Source organism: Arvicola amphibius, chromosome X (assembly GCF_903992535.2).
Source record: "Arvicola amphibius chromosome X, mArvAmp1.2, whole genome shotgun sequence".
NCBI classification, from domain to species: Eukaryota; Metazoa; Chordata; class Mammalia; order Rodentia; family Cricetidae; genus Arvicola; species Arvicola amphibius.
Genome location: NC_052065.1, coordinates 82,069,514 through 82,086,948, shown reverse-complemented (window position 1 = coordinate 82,086,948; position 17,435 = coordinate 82,069,514). Strand labels below are relative to the sequence as shown.

Genomic DNA, 17,435 nt, shown 5'->3' with positions numbered 1-17,435 from the left:
ACAATGAGACATGTCTGCTCCTGGCAGCACAATCTACTTCAAGAAGAAGATGGGCATTGAAGAGGCTCCTTATAGAGCTGATTAGCCATTTGGGCAAGAAATTGCTCTTGCCTGGACTGTTGCATAAACTGGACACAAAGAATCCACAGAGACAGGACTGCTGAACTTGACTAAAGGTGAAATGGTATTTTGGGGTTCCTGATTTATGAAAGAGTCTATGAGACATTCTACAGGACACAACAAAAAGTGACTAAACTGTCTTTAAAATTTCCTGCTTCATGGAAATGTCTGCTAGATACTATGGGCCTGAAGTCTAAAGATGGATGCCCCAACAGTACAGAGGAACTTTGGGTGACTGTCCAGGCAGCGAGATGTCTCTGTCATTTCTAGAGTTTTGGAAGTTGCTTACTTCTTGTTTACTTAGGCAGTATTATATACTTCTGGACTCTTTGATGGAGTTAAAAAATGATTAGTTATAGTTACAGTTTTCCTTAGTTATGATAAAAGATAAAATAGATCTAAATATTGTAACTATAATTCTTGCTTGATAACTGTTTTGTTATATGTAATTTTACTATGTTAAAGTTAAAGCCTTTCATTTTTTGTTTAAACAGAAAAAGAGGAAATGATGGAGGAGGGTCATCTGTCTATGTGTTACTTTCATTGGTTAATAAAGAAATTGTCTTAGCCCTTTAATAGGACAAAAAAATAGGTAGGCAAAATAGACAGAACAAAATTGTGGTAGAAAGAAAGCAGAGTCAGGCAGACGCCTCAGGAGGATGCCATAGCTCTCCTCTCCGAGATGGACGCAGACTAAGATCCTTCCCGGTAAGACAGCACCTCATGGTGCTACACAGATTACTAAATATGGGTAAAAACAAGATATAAAAATTAGCCAATAAGAGACTAAAACTAATGGACCAGACAATGTTTTAAAAAATACAGTTTCCATGTACTTATTTCGGATAAAGCTAGCCAGATGGCAAAAAGCGGCCCTCCACCGCTCCATCTACAACTAAACACTATAAAAAATAAAATGTTACTTGTCAAGATAGGAAGATTTAAAAAAAATCCTAGCATTTTCAACTAGGTTTTCACTGGGTTATCAGTATCAAGCAACAAAATTTATTACAGACTCAATAATATATAACAGGTTAATTTCTACTTATATTCCGGGTGCTTGTGTGTACCATACTTACAGGCAGCTATCTTTGCTGGCCCTATTACAATGACTGAATTATTTTTTAAATGTTGCCTAAAGTAGTAAAACCCTTATATTTTATGTACATATAATACATATATTTCCTCGGCCACACTACCTTGTTGCCTTTCTTTTAAATTTCAATTCAAATTATACAAGCAGTCAACACAGGTATGAACCTCACCTTATATAATAGTCATTTCTGATAAGCAGAAAGTGCTGCAGAATGGATAATAAGTAATTTTCAGCTGCAGTGTCTTTCAGCATATTATAGAGAAGATGGTAGACTTCATTCATATCAGTAGAAAGTGAGTAAAGGAAAACATCAAAGATTCTCGATGAATATTGCATTTATGTCTAAAACAGGTTAAAATTAAACATTCACTACTTGCTTCCCATTATTGTTACTAAGGATTCAACTTCATGATATAGCATTTAAATATATATAGCAAAAAATAATCCTGTAATTAGATAAACAAATCTGAAGGAAATTTCAAGGCAGCTTGGGTGTCAACACCTTTAATAATCAGTCATCCATTATATTGTCAACTTCATATAATAACTAGGACCATTCAAATAGCAATGCCATTGATGAAATATGTTTTATCTTAATCTGTCTATGGTTCCAATACAGCCCCTGCTATTCTATTTTTATTCTCAGATAAAAAATGTCAGGCAAGTATTCAGCTGTCAAAAGATCATAAAACTAGTTTTATTTTAAATATACAAATAAAATAAGTCTAAAATTATTTTGTTCATATTTTATCTTTTGAAAATTCCATAGACATTATACTTTTTTCTTAGGATATAAAAACTAGTGGAATAGATGCTCTTAACAATCTAGAAAAAAACTTCAAAAGTGGACTAACATTAAATGTACTGAAGATCTTGAAAGTCCACATAAAATTAAAGTAAGAGACAAGATGCAATGCAACATCTTGAAACAACATGAAATGGGCAGTAGAATTAAATAGACAATGCAATATATTAAACCCCACATGAGAGTGTTGGGTTAAAGTATCATAAAGACCTTAAATGTCTAGAGAATGAATCAAAGGACATCACATAAACGAAGTATCTTTATTGATAAAAATAAAAATGTTTTATAGTAGTGATGTTGCTGCTGACTGCTTTTACAAATTTTGAAGTAGAAATTATTTCCTATGATAATAGCCTTTCTATTCATTGCATCTAAATTTATCCAATACTTTTTGTGAAAGGAGATGAGAAGCATACAGAAAAAAAAAACATAAGGCAAATAAAGTACTAAGGGAGTTTCAAGGAGGGAAATATTGTTCTAGTCAGTTTAGAATACTGGAAGAAAAAAGATAAGGAAAGATAACAGGTAGAAAAGAACAACTCAGAGGTTACTTTGATTTCTTAAGTGTTTTCCTACTTCATAGAACCCAAAAGTATGGATTTTAATGGGTGTGAAACAAGTAGCAGAACTATGACAATCATATATATATATATATATATATATATATATATATATAAAAATTCGAACAATTTAACATCAGATACTTGGCACAGGAAGATTATATGCATTGTATTTGATGTAGGTACTTTTATAGTACTTTTACAGTTAGAGACAGATACTATCTTATCCAACAATTTTGCTATCATTAAGAAACATAAATATCTGATAAGAAATAAGACATTCATTTCCAGAGAACTGTATTATTAAGTGGAGTAGCATTTAATGAATACAGAATGTCTCATAGCTAGTGTCACATAAGAACTCAAAGAAATTTTCCTTATTCTTATTGATAAGATATATTGCCTTAGACCCTTAGGCTCTTGTTTATTCAAAACCACTGAGCACAGTGTATCCCTAAGACAGTGAGTCACTGTGCAGATTTCAATAGTCTGAGTGCATCATCAAGGCAAAGCAGCAATTCCTCAGCAAGAATGTATATCAAGGATAGCATCATGATTGAGTACTAATACAAATAAGCAGTTAAAACTTTGTTCACAGACAAGAACTCTATTAAGAATATTAAAATATTATTCTCAATTCCTGCTTTTAAACAGAGGTATAAAAGTAGTTTTTTGTTTTTCAAAGGATATTCCATTTCAGCTCGAATGTCATTGAGACGGTGGGATAATTCAGTTAGGTCATCTTCTTTGTTCTCTTCAAACACTCTCAACTGAATATCAAGCTCATCATTCTCTTTTTCTTTAAGACCCTAATATAAGAAATAAAATTCAGCAACTGAATGACAATTTAAAAATAGAACACTTGTTAATCAGGGACAAAACAGAATTATTCATTTGTTCACAGATGCAATTTCAAATATTGACCCAGGGCTTTGATTTCCTAAAAGAAAGTAAATGTAGCTAAAATTTTGTTTTAAAATGAATGAACATCATACCAATATTTACATTTTCTTTCCAGGCCCTAAGTTTTGACGATTTACGTTAAAATATTGATAATCACTTCTGGAACAATAACAAAGACAATAACAAAAAAAACCCACAATTGCTAACAACCTAAATTCAATGCACTCATTTGGACTAAACAAACTCATCAGAAATCACAAAAGAAATCATGCATTTAGAACATTCACAAGTGCCTCTGGCACCAAGAAAATGAAGCAAATGTAGATGAACTAAGTTAATGTAAAGCAAAGGCAAGGATATATTCAAGCACAACAGTCCCAAGTATGGCCTGGAAAATTGTATAAACAAGTTTATTATGAATGATATTTTGTGATTTTAAAGCTAAAAGGTATTAAGATTTTTTAAAATCATGTTAAAGCTAGCCACCATGCCAATCTTTCATTTTTTTTCTTAGCCTAATCACAAAATACCAACTTGGGCATCAAAAATTTGTTTTTGTAATACATCATAAACACATGCATTACAAAGCTCTAACAAATTTGCAAATAATAATAATAACAATAATAATATAAAAAGTTTGGAAGCATGCCACACCAGAGATTGTTGGGCTTAATATATATCACCTGGAATATCTTTTAAAATTTGTCCATTAAGTTGCAGCTTTGAAAACTCAAATCGGTAATCACAACTGTGGATGCTCAAGGGTGATACACAAACTGGGATTATGATGTAGGATGTTCAGAGCTGAGCTTGAACTCTAAAAGGAAATGCAAGCAAGGTGTACTTCAAATTAGGTAAAGAAAGAAAACAGGATGCATTTCTTCTATTTATTTTTGTTTCCATTTTTATTCATGTAGAACAATGATATATAGGATGCAATGGTGATTCCTCAAGCAAAATAAAACAAAGTACTTTTTGATGTTCTTTCTTCAAATCTCCATACTTAAAAATTTGCCAAATTCTTAACACATTTAAAAATATAAAAATAAAATTCTCTAACATGTTTAAAATATATTTTAAATGTTTCTATATACTTTCATATAAAGTGTATAACAAAAAATTATTTCCACTTACTTTATTCTAAACTAAGAACTTGCCTTGGATCTAAATATCCACTGACAAGGGAGTGAGATTTACTGGAATATAGAATTATGTAATGCTTGTTGGTCATGTTGCTATATGAGCAAAGAAGGCAGTTACAAAAGAACACATCCAGAACATTAAAAAAATGCATGCATTTCAGAGCAAGAAATTCTTATAATTCTCCTATTTAGAAACAAAATAAATTCAACACTACCATTTAGTTAGTACCAGATTTTCATTAAAAAGTAGAAGAGTCTGCTCAACTGAATATTTTCAAGGAAAGTAGTAATTGTTTAAGTATCTAATTTACTCAACAAAATATGTCCATGTAAATATAAAACATCCTAAGTGTTCTTTCAATTCATAATTTCTGATCCTGTTAATATGTTTATGTGTAGACACATACATTATATTGATAGGTTTTCCTTTGAAATATCAAACTCCAAAAGATATATCCGTAAATTCTTGATAAAATAAACATTTGATGATTTAAGCAAACTTTACACAGTAAAAATAAATATGACAGACATACACAATTATATCACACTTAAGCATATAGTCAAAGGAATCTCAATCTTACTATGGACTTCTGAAATATATAAAATATGCCTGGTGCATGAAAACATTATTTTTACTATGTTGTTCCCTCATATAGCAAATTTAATGATGTACCTAAACAAAAGGCAGATGCAGAAATTTAAAAATAAATCAATATAAATTATTTCAAGAGCAAATATATTTTAAAAGTCAATAAATCAAATCATTTATACAAAAATACGAAAGAAAATTTATTGAAAGCAAATAATCTACATTCCATTTAACACCAAAACTCTAACCACAGTGGCAGAGCAAATATGAAAATAAGCGTTCACATAATATGTTAAAACTGATTTGTCATGAAGATTCTCCTAATTACTTCTAAAACTGACACTGTACAAAAATATTGTGTTTATTTTAAGATTTACTAAAATAAGCTACTTTCCATTTTCCCTACCATTTCATTATATTAGAGAGGTATAATTTTTGGTGTACATACCAATCACTGATTGGCATAACCTAAACAATACCCTTAACCATGCCTAATTCACTGCATTCATTACACTCTATTTTAGAGAAATAGAGATCTGCTATTTGAATTATGCAAAAAAAATAAGGATAAATAAAAAAGAGGCATTTAGAAGGCTTATGCTTAATTTCTAATATATTCAAGATTCAATGGCTACACAAAGATGTTGATTATTACTATATATTCTAACGCTTTATATGAAAATGTTAAGGTAATTTGGGTGTCAATTAGCACCAACTGATAAAAAGGTATACCTAGTATATACTGATATATGACCATTTTGTCCTTAATAAAGCATGATAACTAAATGACAACAAAAATAAAAATAAAGAGATGTATGGAAGCAAAGAAATTATCCCCAGTGTACAAAAGGCCCATCAGTTTAGATTTTATTTTTCAGCAAAAATGCCAGAGAAGTTTGATCTCAAAACAGGCATTACTAACCCACCGTCAATATGATTTTGACAATCTTCTTTCTTTGAGGGAATATATACACTCTCAGCTCATAGGTAGAGTCAATGTTTCGGCATATCTAATTTCACCTTCTAAGAGATCTGAGAATCCTTATAGGATTTAGCCCAAAACTTTAGTAAGAGAAATACAATGTTTTCCATTTTTCATATGCTGGGGAATCACTGCGATCTGAAGCAGAATCTAACAGAGACGTGATAGTTAAAGGAAAATATCATTCCCCATCCAAGACGCTGTTCACATTAGGGAGCTGCTGGGAGAAGGAAAATCAGTTTTTTACCAATGAAACAATATAGTATATATCCACCACAGACCATGGCAGGTCCCATGCTCAGGAATGGTCAGCCAACACAAACCATGTTTCTGGAAGTTTTGATGTTTTAAAGAGAGAGAAAGAACATGAAGTTGATTATGTAGAGAGTTGTAGAAAGATATTTTAGGAGTTGAGGAAAAAGAAAAAATACGTTAAAATGTACTTAATGAAACTCTTAAAGCATGAATAAAAACATTATTTAAAAAGAGAGACATTTTCAGAAAATATGCATAATAAACAAAATATAAGATAAATACTGTGTTCTAGAATATATAGAGGATTCTCAGTTATCAGAGATAATACAAACTATAAAACCATTCCAAATATAATTCAACATTACTCTAATGAGAACAAACATTCACATTCAATTCAAAAAATGAAATTGTTTCTCTTTAGAAAAGTTCCAAAGCAGCCTAATGAGGATATCATTTTTAAGCAAAATATCCCAAATGCACTAATTAAGACTCAATATGCATACTTATACTGACTACAAATGAAATCAATTTAAAGTATCAAAGAGGAAAGCAGAAAACATTTAAATTAAAAGTCAAATTGCAAATAGATAAATATATCTAACTTATATAGATATACCATATCATTAACTGAATTATGAATCATCATTTATATAACAAGAGTAATACTATCATTATATATAAAGATTACAAAGTGTCTGTTTTATTTGAGTCAATAAAAAAGGACAAATTTGTGCTGTCTTTCAAAAATTGTACATTTGCTTGAAGGGTACAATAAGTTGAAAGTTTAGCAATATAGTAAATAGATATACTCAACTTACTGGGAGCATTGCTTTTAGTCCAGAACGGAGGAACTCATTCCTCAAATGAATTCTAAAATCAAGATCATATGGAGAAGTGACAAGTGCATTTATGAACTGCATGCAGGCCACCTACAAAGAAAAAGTAAATTTCACTTATACATTTAGGTATGGTAAAGAAATATACAAATATGCAGTACAATATTAATGTATTTTCTTGAATGAGTATACTTAAGTAACAATTATGAGATGCCTGAACAATCCAAAGTACATACCCAATTGAAAATTAATAGGCAGAAAAGTTGTCATCTGCTAGGATTCTTTTAACCAGAAGAAATTCTAGCTTAATGACATATATTAATACTACTTTAGAAGTAAAGACTTCTAAACAGGATGATCGGTCTTATAACAATATCTTTATAGAAATATAAATAGTTTGTTAAGGCCATAAAAATAGTAAAAGTTATATTTACTGACTACATCAACAGCAATATGATAGTATATATTATTACTATAAAATTGCTATTAAGAACTTTGTATATAACATATAAAAACATGGCTGAATATTTTAAAAAGAAGTTGAACCCAGAGTCTACCATTTAAAATAAGTAGGAGATGATTTAAAGTCAGTAGTCAAACAAGAAAAGGTAACAAAAGTTCCATTTATTGCTCACCAAATTCTATAAGGTATCTCATTAGTAACATAACAACTGCAAACTAAAACTGCTAGGGAAATACTTTTAAAGGCACAGTCACTGGGAATATAAGAAAAAAAAAGGAATTTGTCTGCATCTATGCTACCATTATGTCTTTCTTTGTATAACTTAGGAATTAAAAAGTAAAATTATCAAAAATATCTTAAATTAAAATTTAACTAATTATTTCAAGAAGCACAACACATTATTATGAAATGCCATTGTGTAGATCCAGTATACAAAATACAAATACCTGAATGCAAGAAACTAAACCCTTATCATCTCTATTATTTAATTTTTATGAATTACTAGACAATGTATAAGGTCCTTTACATAATTTGCTATCTAAAGTCACTCTCATAGAAAACCTGAGATGAAAGCTCTAATATATTTATTTCACACATGGTAAAATTGAAGCCAACAGCAAATCAATAACTTATACACAGTCAAAGGCAAAAGACAATTATATTTCTACGTTATAATATTTTACTACAAAGAAAACAATTCCACAGCTGAGGAGAGGGAGCCTGAAATGGCCCTTTCCTATAGCCATACTGATGAATATCTTGCATATCACCATAGAAGCTTCATCTGGCGATGGAGGGAGATAGAGACAGAGACCCACATTGGAGTGCAAGACTGAGCTCCCAAGGCCCAAATGAAGAGCTGAAGGAGGGAGAACATGAGCAAGGAAGTCAGGACCACGAGGAGTGCGCCCACCCACTGAGACTGCAGGGCTGGTCTAATGGGAGCTCACCAAGGCCAGCGCGACCTGGACTGAAAAAACATGGGATTAAACCGGACTCTCTGAACGTGTTGGACAATGAAGGCTGACTGAGAAGCCAAGAGCAGTGGCACTGGGTTTGGATCCTACCGCATGTACTGGCTTTTGGGGAGCCTAGTCTGTTTAGATGTGCACCTTCCTGGACCCAGATAGAGTGGGTTGTACCTTAGACTTCCCACAGGGCAGGGAACCCTGACTGCTCCTTGGACTGGAAAGGCAGGGGCAGGGGAGTTAAGGGAGGGGGAGGGAAATAAGAGGTGGGGAGGAGGTTGGCCTTGAGAGGGAGGGAGGGGGGTATGGGTGGAGGGGAGGGGAGGGAAGGGGAAGAAGGACAGGAGGGAAGGGGGAGGAGGAGGGGAGGGAAGGGGGAGGAGGAGGGGAGGAGATGGAAATTTTTAAATATAAAAAAATAAACCATGAAAAAAAAAGAAAAAAAATAAAAGTAAAAATAAACAAAATAGAGGTTAAAATAAAGCCATACAAAGATGGAAAATAAAAAAAAATTAATTAATTAAAAACGAAAACAATTCCAGAATGCTTCAAAAACTCCACAAATAGATTCATGCAAGAAAATATTTTAAAGTGGTATATATATGGAAGTAATATAGGCTTGGGACTTAGTTTATTGACAGTTATCTGAGCTTTAGTAATTTACTAAGCTTCTGATTAGCTTTCCCTCACTGCCAGGCAGAGTGTCGTCACATTTTGAGGATCTGAATGTATGGGCTGAGGAAAAAAAATGTCTTTCAACCGTCCAACTTGTTCCCTTAGACTGACATGAACAGAAATCAGATAATGTAAGAAAAAAGAAAAACAGAAAAGTTAGGTTCTTATTAAAGGCCAACAGGTACTTCTTTACACAAAATTAGTTTGATAATTTCAATGATGGCTCAATGTTTGATTTATTACTTTCATTTCATTTCTGATCCTAACTTATATACCAGGAGGATAACTATACCAAGTATGTGTGGTATGCCTGAGTGAAGCTATCATATTTTATTAAAGACATATTTGGTGAAAGGCTTTTTTGTACCATATTTAATTACAAAAGAAGACTTTCTCCATTAATCTGATACACAAGAAATCAGATTAATACGTAACAAATCATGTTACCATACTTCTCAAAACAACTCCTGAAATCCAACAAAGACATGACAGCTTACTGACTAGTTGTAGTCTTGAAAAATGGGCTATCTTAATATGTACTCACTGGATATTAATTATGTTATCTTCTCTACCCTTAAAAGATTATTAACGGGCAGTTTACTTTGAATTTTCCTGTCTTACTACATAGAAATGAAGTTCAAGTGTATGTCTGTATTATCTTCTGTCTTCTTTTAAAAAAATAACTGGCAGATTATAGGGGCCACCATTTTTACACACTACAAATCCTTCTTGCCTTGATTCTAATTTAAAAGTGCTTCTCTATTAGAAAACATAATATCATTGAAATTCTAATCTTTCAAGCCCAACTTCAAATTATCAGCTCATCAGATAGTACTCCTATAGTTCTCAAATTTGTAGTGTAAGTTATATTCTTGGTTATGAGCCTAAACTTTAATGGCTGAGCCATCTCTCCAGCCGAGTGCAGTGTAATTTAAATGAGATAACATATGTAAATAGTTTGTAACATTATGTAGCATAGCACTCAAATGATATTTTTAATTTGTTACCTGTGGGAGTCCTATAATAAACCTAGTTAGGTACTCAAAGACATGAATTTGAATAGGGAGAGAAATGTGAATTTCACATGTATCAGGAGATTTTCTAGAATACAGATATACAGCTAGTGAAGCAATTGAAAATACGAATTGACAAAATATTCATGTATATTTATGAGCACACACATGTTGTTGAATATACACATCAATATATAAGTAGATGAATGTAAAATGATAATTGGTAAAGATTAGTGATAAAAATAGGGGAAATATTCCTGGGAAATCAGAAGAGAAAATATGCATAAGAAACATAGAATAAAGAATGGTATTCAGAGATCACACAGAAAGAATGGTGAACTGAGATGCAAGAGTACATGTTGATCAATAGTGACAAGCAGCCACAATTGGGGAAAAATATTGGACTTTGAAATTAGGAGGACCATTTAAGATATTTTAAGGATTGTATAAAAGCTAAGTTGTTATAAGTATTTTAGAAAATAAGAATACATTATTTTTTAGAGACATGTGATTCAAGATAAAAAGACAGATGAAAGGCTACTAAGTGTAAAAAAGCAGGTGATACAGTATGGGAGAACAAATAATACAACTAAACAGAAGGTAAGGCAATGAAGAGAATGAAGAGAGTATATATGTTGATGTGATTTATCCCCATTTTTTTCTCAAACTACTGAAAGCAATGAAAAGCATATCATAGCTGAGCTAGAAAACATCTGTAAGAAGTTGTTGGTTTAAAATATAATTAGTTCAGTATTTTAACAGAATTACTTCATGACATTCTAATAAGAGGTCTCAGGACATTACCAAAATAGAAAAGTAATTCTGTTAAAATAGAATACAAATTAGGTTTTTAAACAACAGATTTTAACTTTTGTTTTTAATTTCAGAATTCTGAACATACTATATAAATTTTACAGGATAATTTCCCATTCACATTAAATATGTCTAATAACCCACTTCCAATTCTTGGGAGACTACTAGGCTCTGCATATAACAAATTACTAAATTTTGCAGCTCATTAAAATAGGAAATTTCAAATTGTAGTTTGCATATGTTTGCATCCTTAATCAGTATTCAACAATTTCTTGAATATTTAGCAAGATGTCTATGATTTTTCCATATGGTACTTGTTAAACACGTGCTACTTAATCATTCTATTCTGTGCAGCACCATGGAGGCTACAGAATGACAGTAGTGTTTCATTGTCTGGGGTAATAGACAGTGGGGGAAAACAATGTAGAGTAATTTTACTCAAAAATGACAATGGTACTTTTTTATGGAGGTGTTACTATAACGGACAAACAAATCTAAATGCATATATCAAAAAATTTTAAGTTTAAACCATTATTCTAAACTTTAACAGCTGTGCGATTCTTAGAAAACTGATTATGTAGCCTCCCTTCAACTCAGTCCCCTGATCACTAAACTGAAGATAATATATAACATAGAACTGTGGCTAAAATTCCATTTAAATATTTTTAACTATGCAAATGTTAAAACTTGTCCCACATATGGCAAATTGTTCCAAATTCAATGAAAACTTTAACTCTAAATAAAATACTTGAGTTCTGCTAAACTACAGGCTTATATGTATGTCTGCCAGTGAAAGCCATCTAGTCAGGCAAGCACAGGCAACACAGCAACGGGGATACAACATTGGAGAAGACATCTGAAAATACACATTTCAGGCTTTCCCTAAAAAATACCAAATTTTATTGAAACTAAAACTAATAATATGAAAATCTGTTACAGATAGAAAAACACTAAAAGGAAATTCTCACTTTTAAAAACACCAATATATAAGATAAAATTTCATCAATATCCTCATCATAGTTGAAGTAGAATACCTTCAAAACATCTTTACATATCTGAAGAAACATTATGTACAGTTTCATACTATTATAGATTCTCTTTAGATAAGCCAGTTCATCTGTTGTACAGTTTCCAACTGTGACAGAAAACATGTTAATACTTCAAAACACAACAAAAGAAAAATCATGAGCTTCCCATCAAATAGAAAATTTACATGTATACACTCACTATAAAATAACTTGAAAAATTATAGAGACAAACTCTCTTTGAGTGATGACATAGTACTTTAAAAGATATTTCATGGATTATCAAATGTATATACACTAAAATAAAGAGCACATTGATATCAAATTCTGGCTCTTGCACACCATGTCCACTTATACAAGTGATGTAATTTCGTTCTGCCTATCCTTGGGACAGAGAAATATATAACAATTAGGAGGTTGATCTCTTACAAGAATTAAATCAAATTATATAGGCAAAATAAAATGTGCCGTCATCAGAAGCTCTTGTCTCTAAATATGGGTAATAAACATAACTTCTCATCCCTTGAGACTAAAGTAGCCTTTAATAAAGTAAGACATATCCTGAAATCACTAAAAACAATGGATTTTGTCATTTTTAAAATTAAACACGTTTGCCGGGCGGTGGTGGCGCACGCCTTTAATCCCAGCACTAGGGAGGCAGAGGCAGAGGCAGACGGATCTCTGTGAGTTCGAGGCCAGCCTGGTCTACAAGAGCTAGTTCCAGGACAGGCTCCAAAGCCACAGAGAAACCCTGTCTCGGAAAAAAAAAAAAAAATTAAACACGTTTAGTCTGGGTCTACAGAATTTTCCCAGGATCCCTGACAATAAAGATACAATTCAATCCCCTCTGCATTGGGGAGTCAGATTTCTAATTGATGTTTGAAAGGCACAAAGAGAAAAACATCGAATACTTTTAAAACTGCTTCCATTGAGGCGGTGGGACAGACCTAACGGGAGACCACCAAGTCCAGTCGGAGTGGGACTGATGGAACAGGGGACCAAACCGGACTCTCTGAATGTGGCTGACGGTGGAGGAGGACTGAGAAACCAAGGACAACGGCGATGAACATGAACTCTACAGCATGGACGGGCTCACTGTGAGCCTTGTCAGTTTGGTTGCTCACCTTCCTGGACTTAGGGGGAGCTGGGAGGACCTTGGACTGAACATGGTGAAGGGAACCCTGATGGCTCTTTGTCTTTGGAGAGGGGCGGAGTGGGGGTGTGGGTGGAGGGGAGGGGAGGGAGGGGGAGGAGAAGGGGAGGAGATGGAAATCTTGAATAAAAAAATGAGAAAAAAAAGAAAAATTACAGGGATTGTTGTGAAAAATAACAGTTGAATAAAACAAGGAGAGATATTCTAAAAAAAAAAAAAAAAAAAAAACAACCTGCTTCTTGGTCGTCTGTAACCCAGTCTGGCCAGGACCTTGTAACTCTCCTGACTCAGATATCTGACTGTTAAAGACTAACATGCTATGCCGCCATACTTGACTATTCTCTTACATTTCTATAAAAGCTTGCGAACTTTATTAAATTGGACAGATAATATTGACAGAAATGTTTTCCCTTTGGTCCAGATTGTTGCTAAACCTTTAATTTAACAATAGTTATTATAATGCATGCCATATTAGTGATAATGAAAATGCAATTTTCTAAATTTTAAGTGAGTTTAAATAAACAAAACTGTAAAACACAAACAACTATACATTTACAACTTAAAAGGAGTGGGTATAATACAAGTATTCAAACTATAACTCAAGTGATTCATGATAAAAGGACCCCACCTGGAGTTGTAGGGTTTCATGGTTTTCTAGTCCTTCGACAATTGGTGAAAATCGTTCTCTGTTATTTCTTTCAGCTGCAGCACTGATAGCCCCTAAAAGTTTATCTAGACTACAGACAAAAACAAAGAAAAGAGAAATAAAAAAAAAAGATTGATTGATGTTCATTCTCTATTTTAGTCTTACTTCTTGATGTTTATATAGACCATTGAATTTTTCACATCACTTACTTTTAATAGACAAAACTTTCAAGTATTGTAGTATGACACATAATGTTTTTAAATATCTCTGTTATGGAAAAGCTAAGTGGAGCTAATTAACATACACATCACTCCACATGCTAATTTTTTTGTATGAGCTGTTTGTGTTCCAGACATTTATCTACAAACTTACATTATGTTTTCTTTTTATTGAGTAAGTTCATTTCATGTTAAGTTACCATATAAAATAAAATAAAATGCAATGATACAATATTACAAAGGATCTGGTTGATTCAATTAAAGAAGCCAAATTGTGGTCTATAGAGGTGGGTAAGGAGTTAGGAGTATTGGCTGCTCTTCCAGAGGATCTTGTAAAATTTACAGTGCCCACTGGTGATTCACAATAATATGAAAGACCTCATATTGTAAACTAAACTGCATAATGTGCCATAGAATGTCTATGCATGCATTGTACACACAAGTGCATGTGTGTATTTGCTGTGTAGTGTCTCCTGTGTCTTGTGTGTGTTTCTTGTGTGTTTCCCAAGATAACTTTTGAACATAACACATTTGCAATTGACTAATGTTATTTTCAGTGAGAAAAAATTCCATTTTTTTATATTAATCTTTAACAAATTTAGATTACATAATATCCAAAAAAGGGTAAAACAAAGAAGATAATAAAGATGTCAATTTAAAATATTCTAATTCTACTACTATTTTTCTGGAAGTTATCAAAAAGAAAAGACACTAATTTCCCAGATGTCATTTTTCAACACAATAAATAGAACATATCAATACTTACATGTTCTCTTCACCAACAATGCAAATAGCAGAAAGTATTTTTACTATTTCAGTCATCATGTTGGGTTGCTTGGGGTCAATTGCTCTTGCCAACAATAAAAGACTTCTCTCATCTCCTAAAATCCTTTGCAGTCCAAACTAAAGACAAAAAAAGTAAATAAGCAAACACACCTGAACTGTGTATGGAACATATTTTCCATTTAGCACGAACCCAATATAAACAAAATTTTCAAAAGAATGCCTTTGCAGTGGTGTTAAAAAAGTAATTATGTAAATTATCCTCAAATGCAGTTATTCAGTTTTATTTTATTTGAAATGATAATATTTTGGAAATTTTGTGGATTAAATAAAAATGATTTCCATTAATCCTCAAAAAAACATTTAAAAATATTTAGGAGAAAAACGGCAACAATTAGTATTTCTCTAACAAACAAGAACATATTGAACACATACTGCTATATTTTTAAAGCAGTTTTTTTATGTCATGAGATATACCGAGAAAAGTCTGGAATTTGTGGTTAACTTTTCCAATATAGTTCACCAAAAAGTAAAGTAAACACAGGAAGCAAAAATGCTGAAGTCCTTCAAGTATACTATATGCAATTTAATGCAATAAAAATATGATATGGACTTTCCCCTATATTTTTGTCCTTTTACATCATCTCTTAGGCAGCAACATCATGGACTCAGAGACATAACATGTGGGTTTTCTTATATACCACAGACAGATGGGTAAAGGAGATATCAGTTTCATTTATTTTCTAGGCATGAACCCAAGCGTGTATCCACATGCATTCACAAATGCTAATAGATAGATATTCAAATACCAAAATTAATGTTAAGATACTGTTCTTTCTTCAACTTTGTGTCATAAAGTATATTTCTGCTTTCTCATTAAAAGTTTACTTCATTTTACAGTTAGTTGCATGGCAGCATTACATTTCATTGGGAAATATTACAAGATAACATTTGGCAAAGTACCAAACATATGAACTGTATGAGGTTTTTAATTTAAATTCTAAACTTCTGAAATAATACTTTACTGTGGGCCTTAATAAATAAAGGAACATGCAGACTTTTCTAACTTCAAGGGCCATTTAAGTCATTTCAGATGAAATTTACCTTCCTCGAATTGGAAAATGTGTTCCAATTTAAAATGAATATATTACTATGTACTTTCTCTTCAGAATGTTTGTTTTATGAAGTTTCACATGTGTATAATTTAAAAGACTCATTTATTAATGTGGTGGGGATATATATCCAAACCATACACATAGCTTTAAAAAACTCCCATTTAGTTTAGAATAATTTAAATAAAATCATCACGTTCTTCAAAACTGCCAAACACATAAGAAAATGAAAGTGAGTTGACGTATCTGAGTATCCCCTGTAGGAATAGGGCCGTATAGGAAATCCTGCTAATATAACTTTCTTTAGTCAGTATTCTAATTATAATTAGTTGTTATCCTACAAAACTATGATATTTGACAAGATGAATCAATAAGAGTGTAGAACAAAAGTTCTCATAGCTGAAATTACAAAGAAGGAGACTGATTAGCCAGAGGCTAAGTTATTTTTCAAAGGCCCAGTCTGCTTAGGAGTGGCAAAATGTGATCTGCATCTCTGATTTTTAGTACTATATTCTCTTTCGATAATGTTACTACTTTTGTCAGTTGCAGAAGAGATCCACCTTGAGCTACAGAGAAATAATTTACAATTAAGTGTATCATTGTTAGGCATTAGATACAATGATGTGTGGTATCTAAAGGCTAAAAGGACAGAAGAGAAATTCTTCTGTACTAGTAATGATAGGAGTGTATCTATAAGAAACTTCCCGATGGGTGAGAAAGATAGCTCCGGGGATAAAGGTAATTGAAAAATGCCTAAACACCAAAGTTTGATCCCTGGAAACACATGGTAGAAGGAGAGAAGTGACACCCTCAAGTTGTACTCTGACCTTCACATGAATGTATTGGTGCATCATACACATGTATAATTAACTGTAAAAAAATAATCGACTTCCAGAAATAGCAGTAAAATATATGTGATGAAGGAGTTCATAAGCAACCATGTACTACATGTACCAATAAAATTATTTGCTGATTAATATGGGTATATAATATAGATAGTAATATATAATTGCATATACCAAAGAAATAGTTTTTATATTACTTAAATATACAGTATTATTACATTGGTTATTAATAGCTATAGTTTATATTTAGCAAGTTCTTGCTTATTGCTATACTTACTTTTATTAAGTACTTTGAGACTATTAAAATGCCATCTAAAGGTAATTAATGTAATTAAGCAAATTAGTCGAGTTATTTTATCTGTAGGTCTCCACAAGATTGTATAATACAAGCAGTATTATACAAATACAAAAATGTAAGCTATTTTCCACAGAT

The 17,435-nt window shown here is 32.1% G+C and overlaps 1 protein-coding gene across 1 annotated transcript in view; it reads right to left on the bottom strand.

Moving 5' to 3' along the window:
* Diaph2 (diaphanous related formin 2) overlaps positions 1-17,435 on the bottom strand; it is a 778,808-nt gene that overhangs the window by 544,257 nt on the left and 217,116 nt on the right. Inside the window, exons 8-12 of the mRNA XM_038316977.1 lie at positions 15,029-15,165; positions 14,027-14,135; positions 7,271-7,381; positions 3,272-3,390; positions 1,386-1,502 (exon numbers count right to left, since the gene is read on the bottom strand). Coding sequence (XP_038172905.1) covers positions 1,386-1,502; positions 3,272-3,390; positions 7,271-7,381; positions 14,027-14,135; positions 15,029-15,165 — 593 coding nt within the window. The remainder of the gene's footprint in view (positions 1-1,385; positions 1,503-3,271; positions 3,391-7,270; positions 7,382-14,026; positions 14,136-15,028; positions 15,166-17,435) is intronic.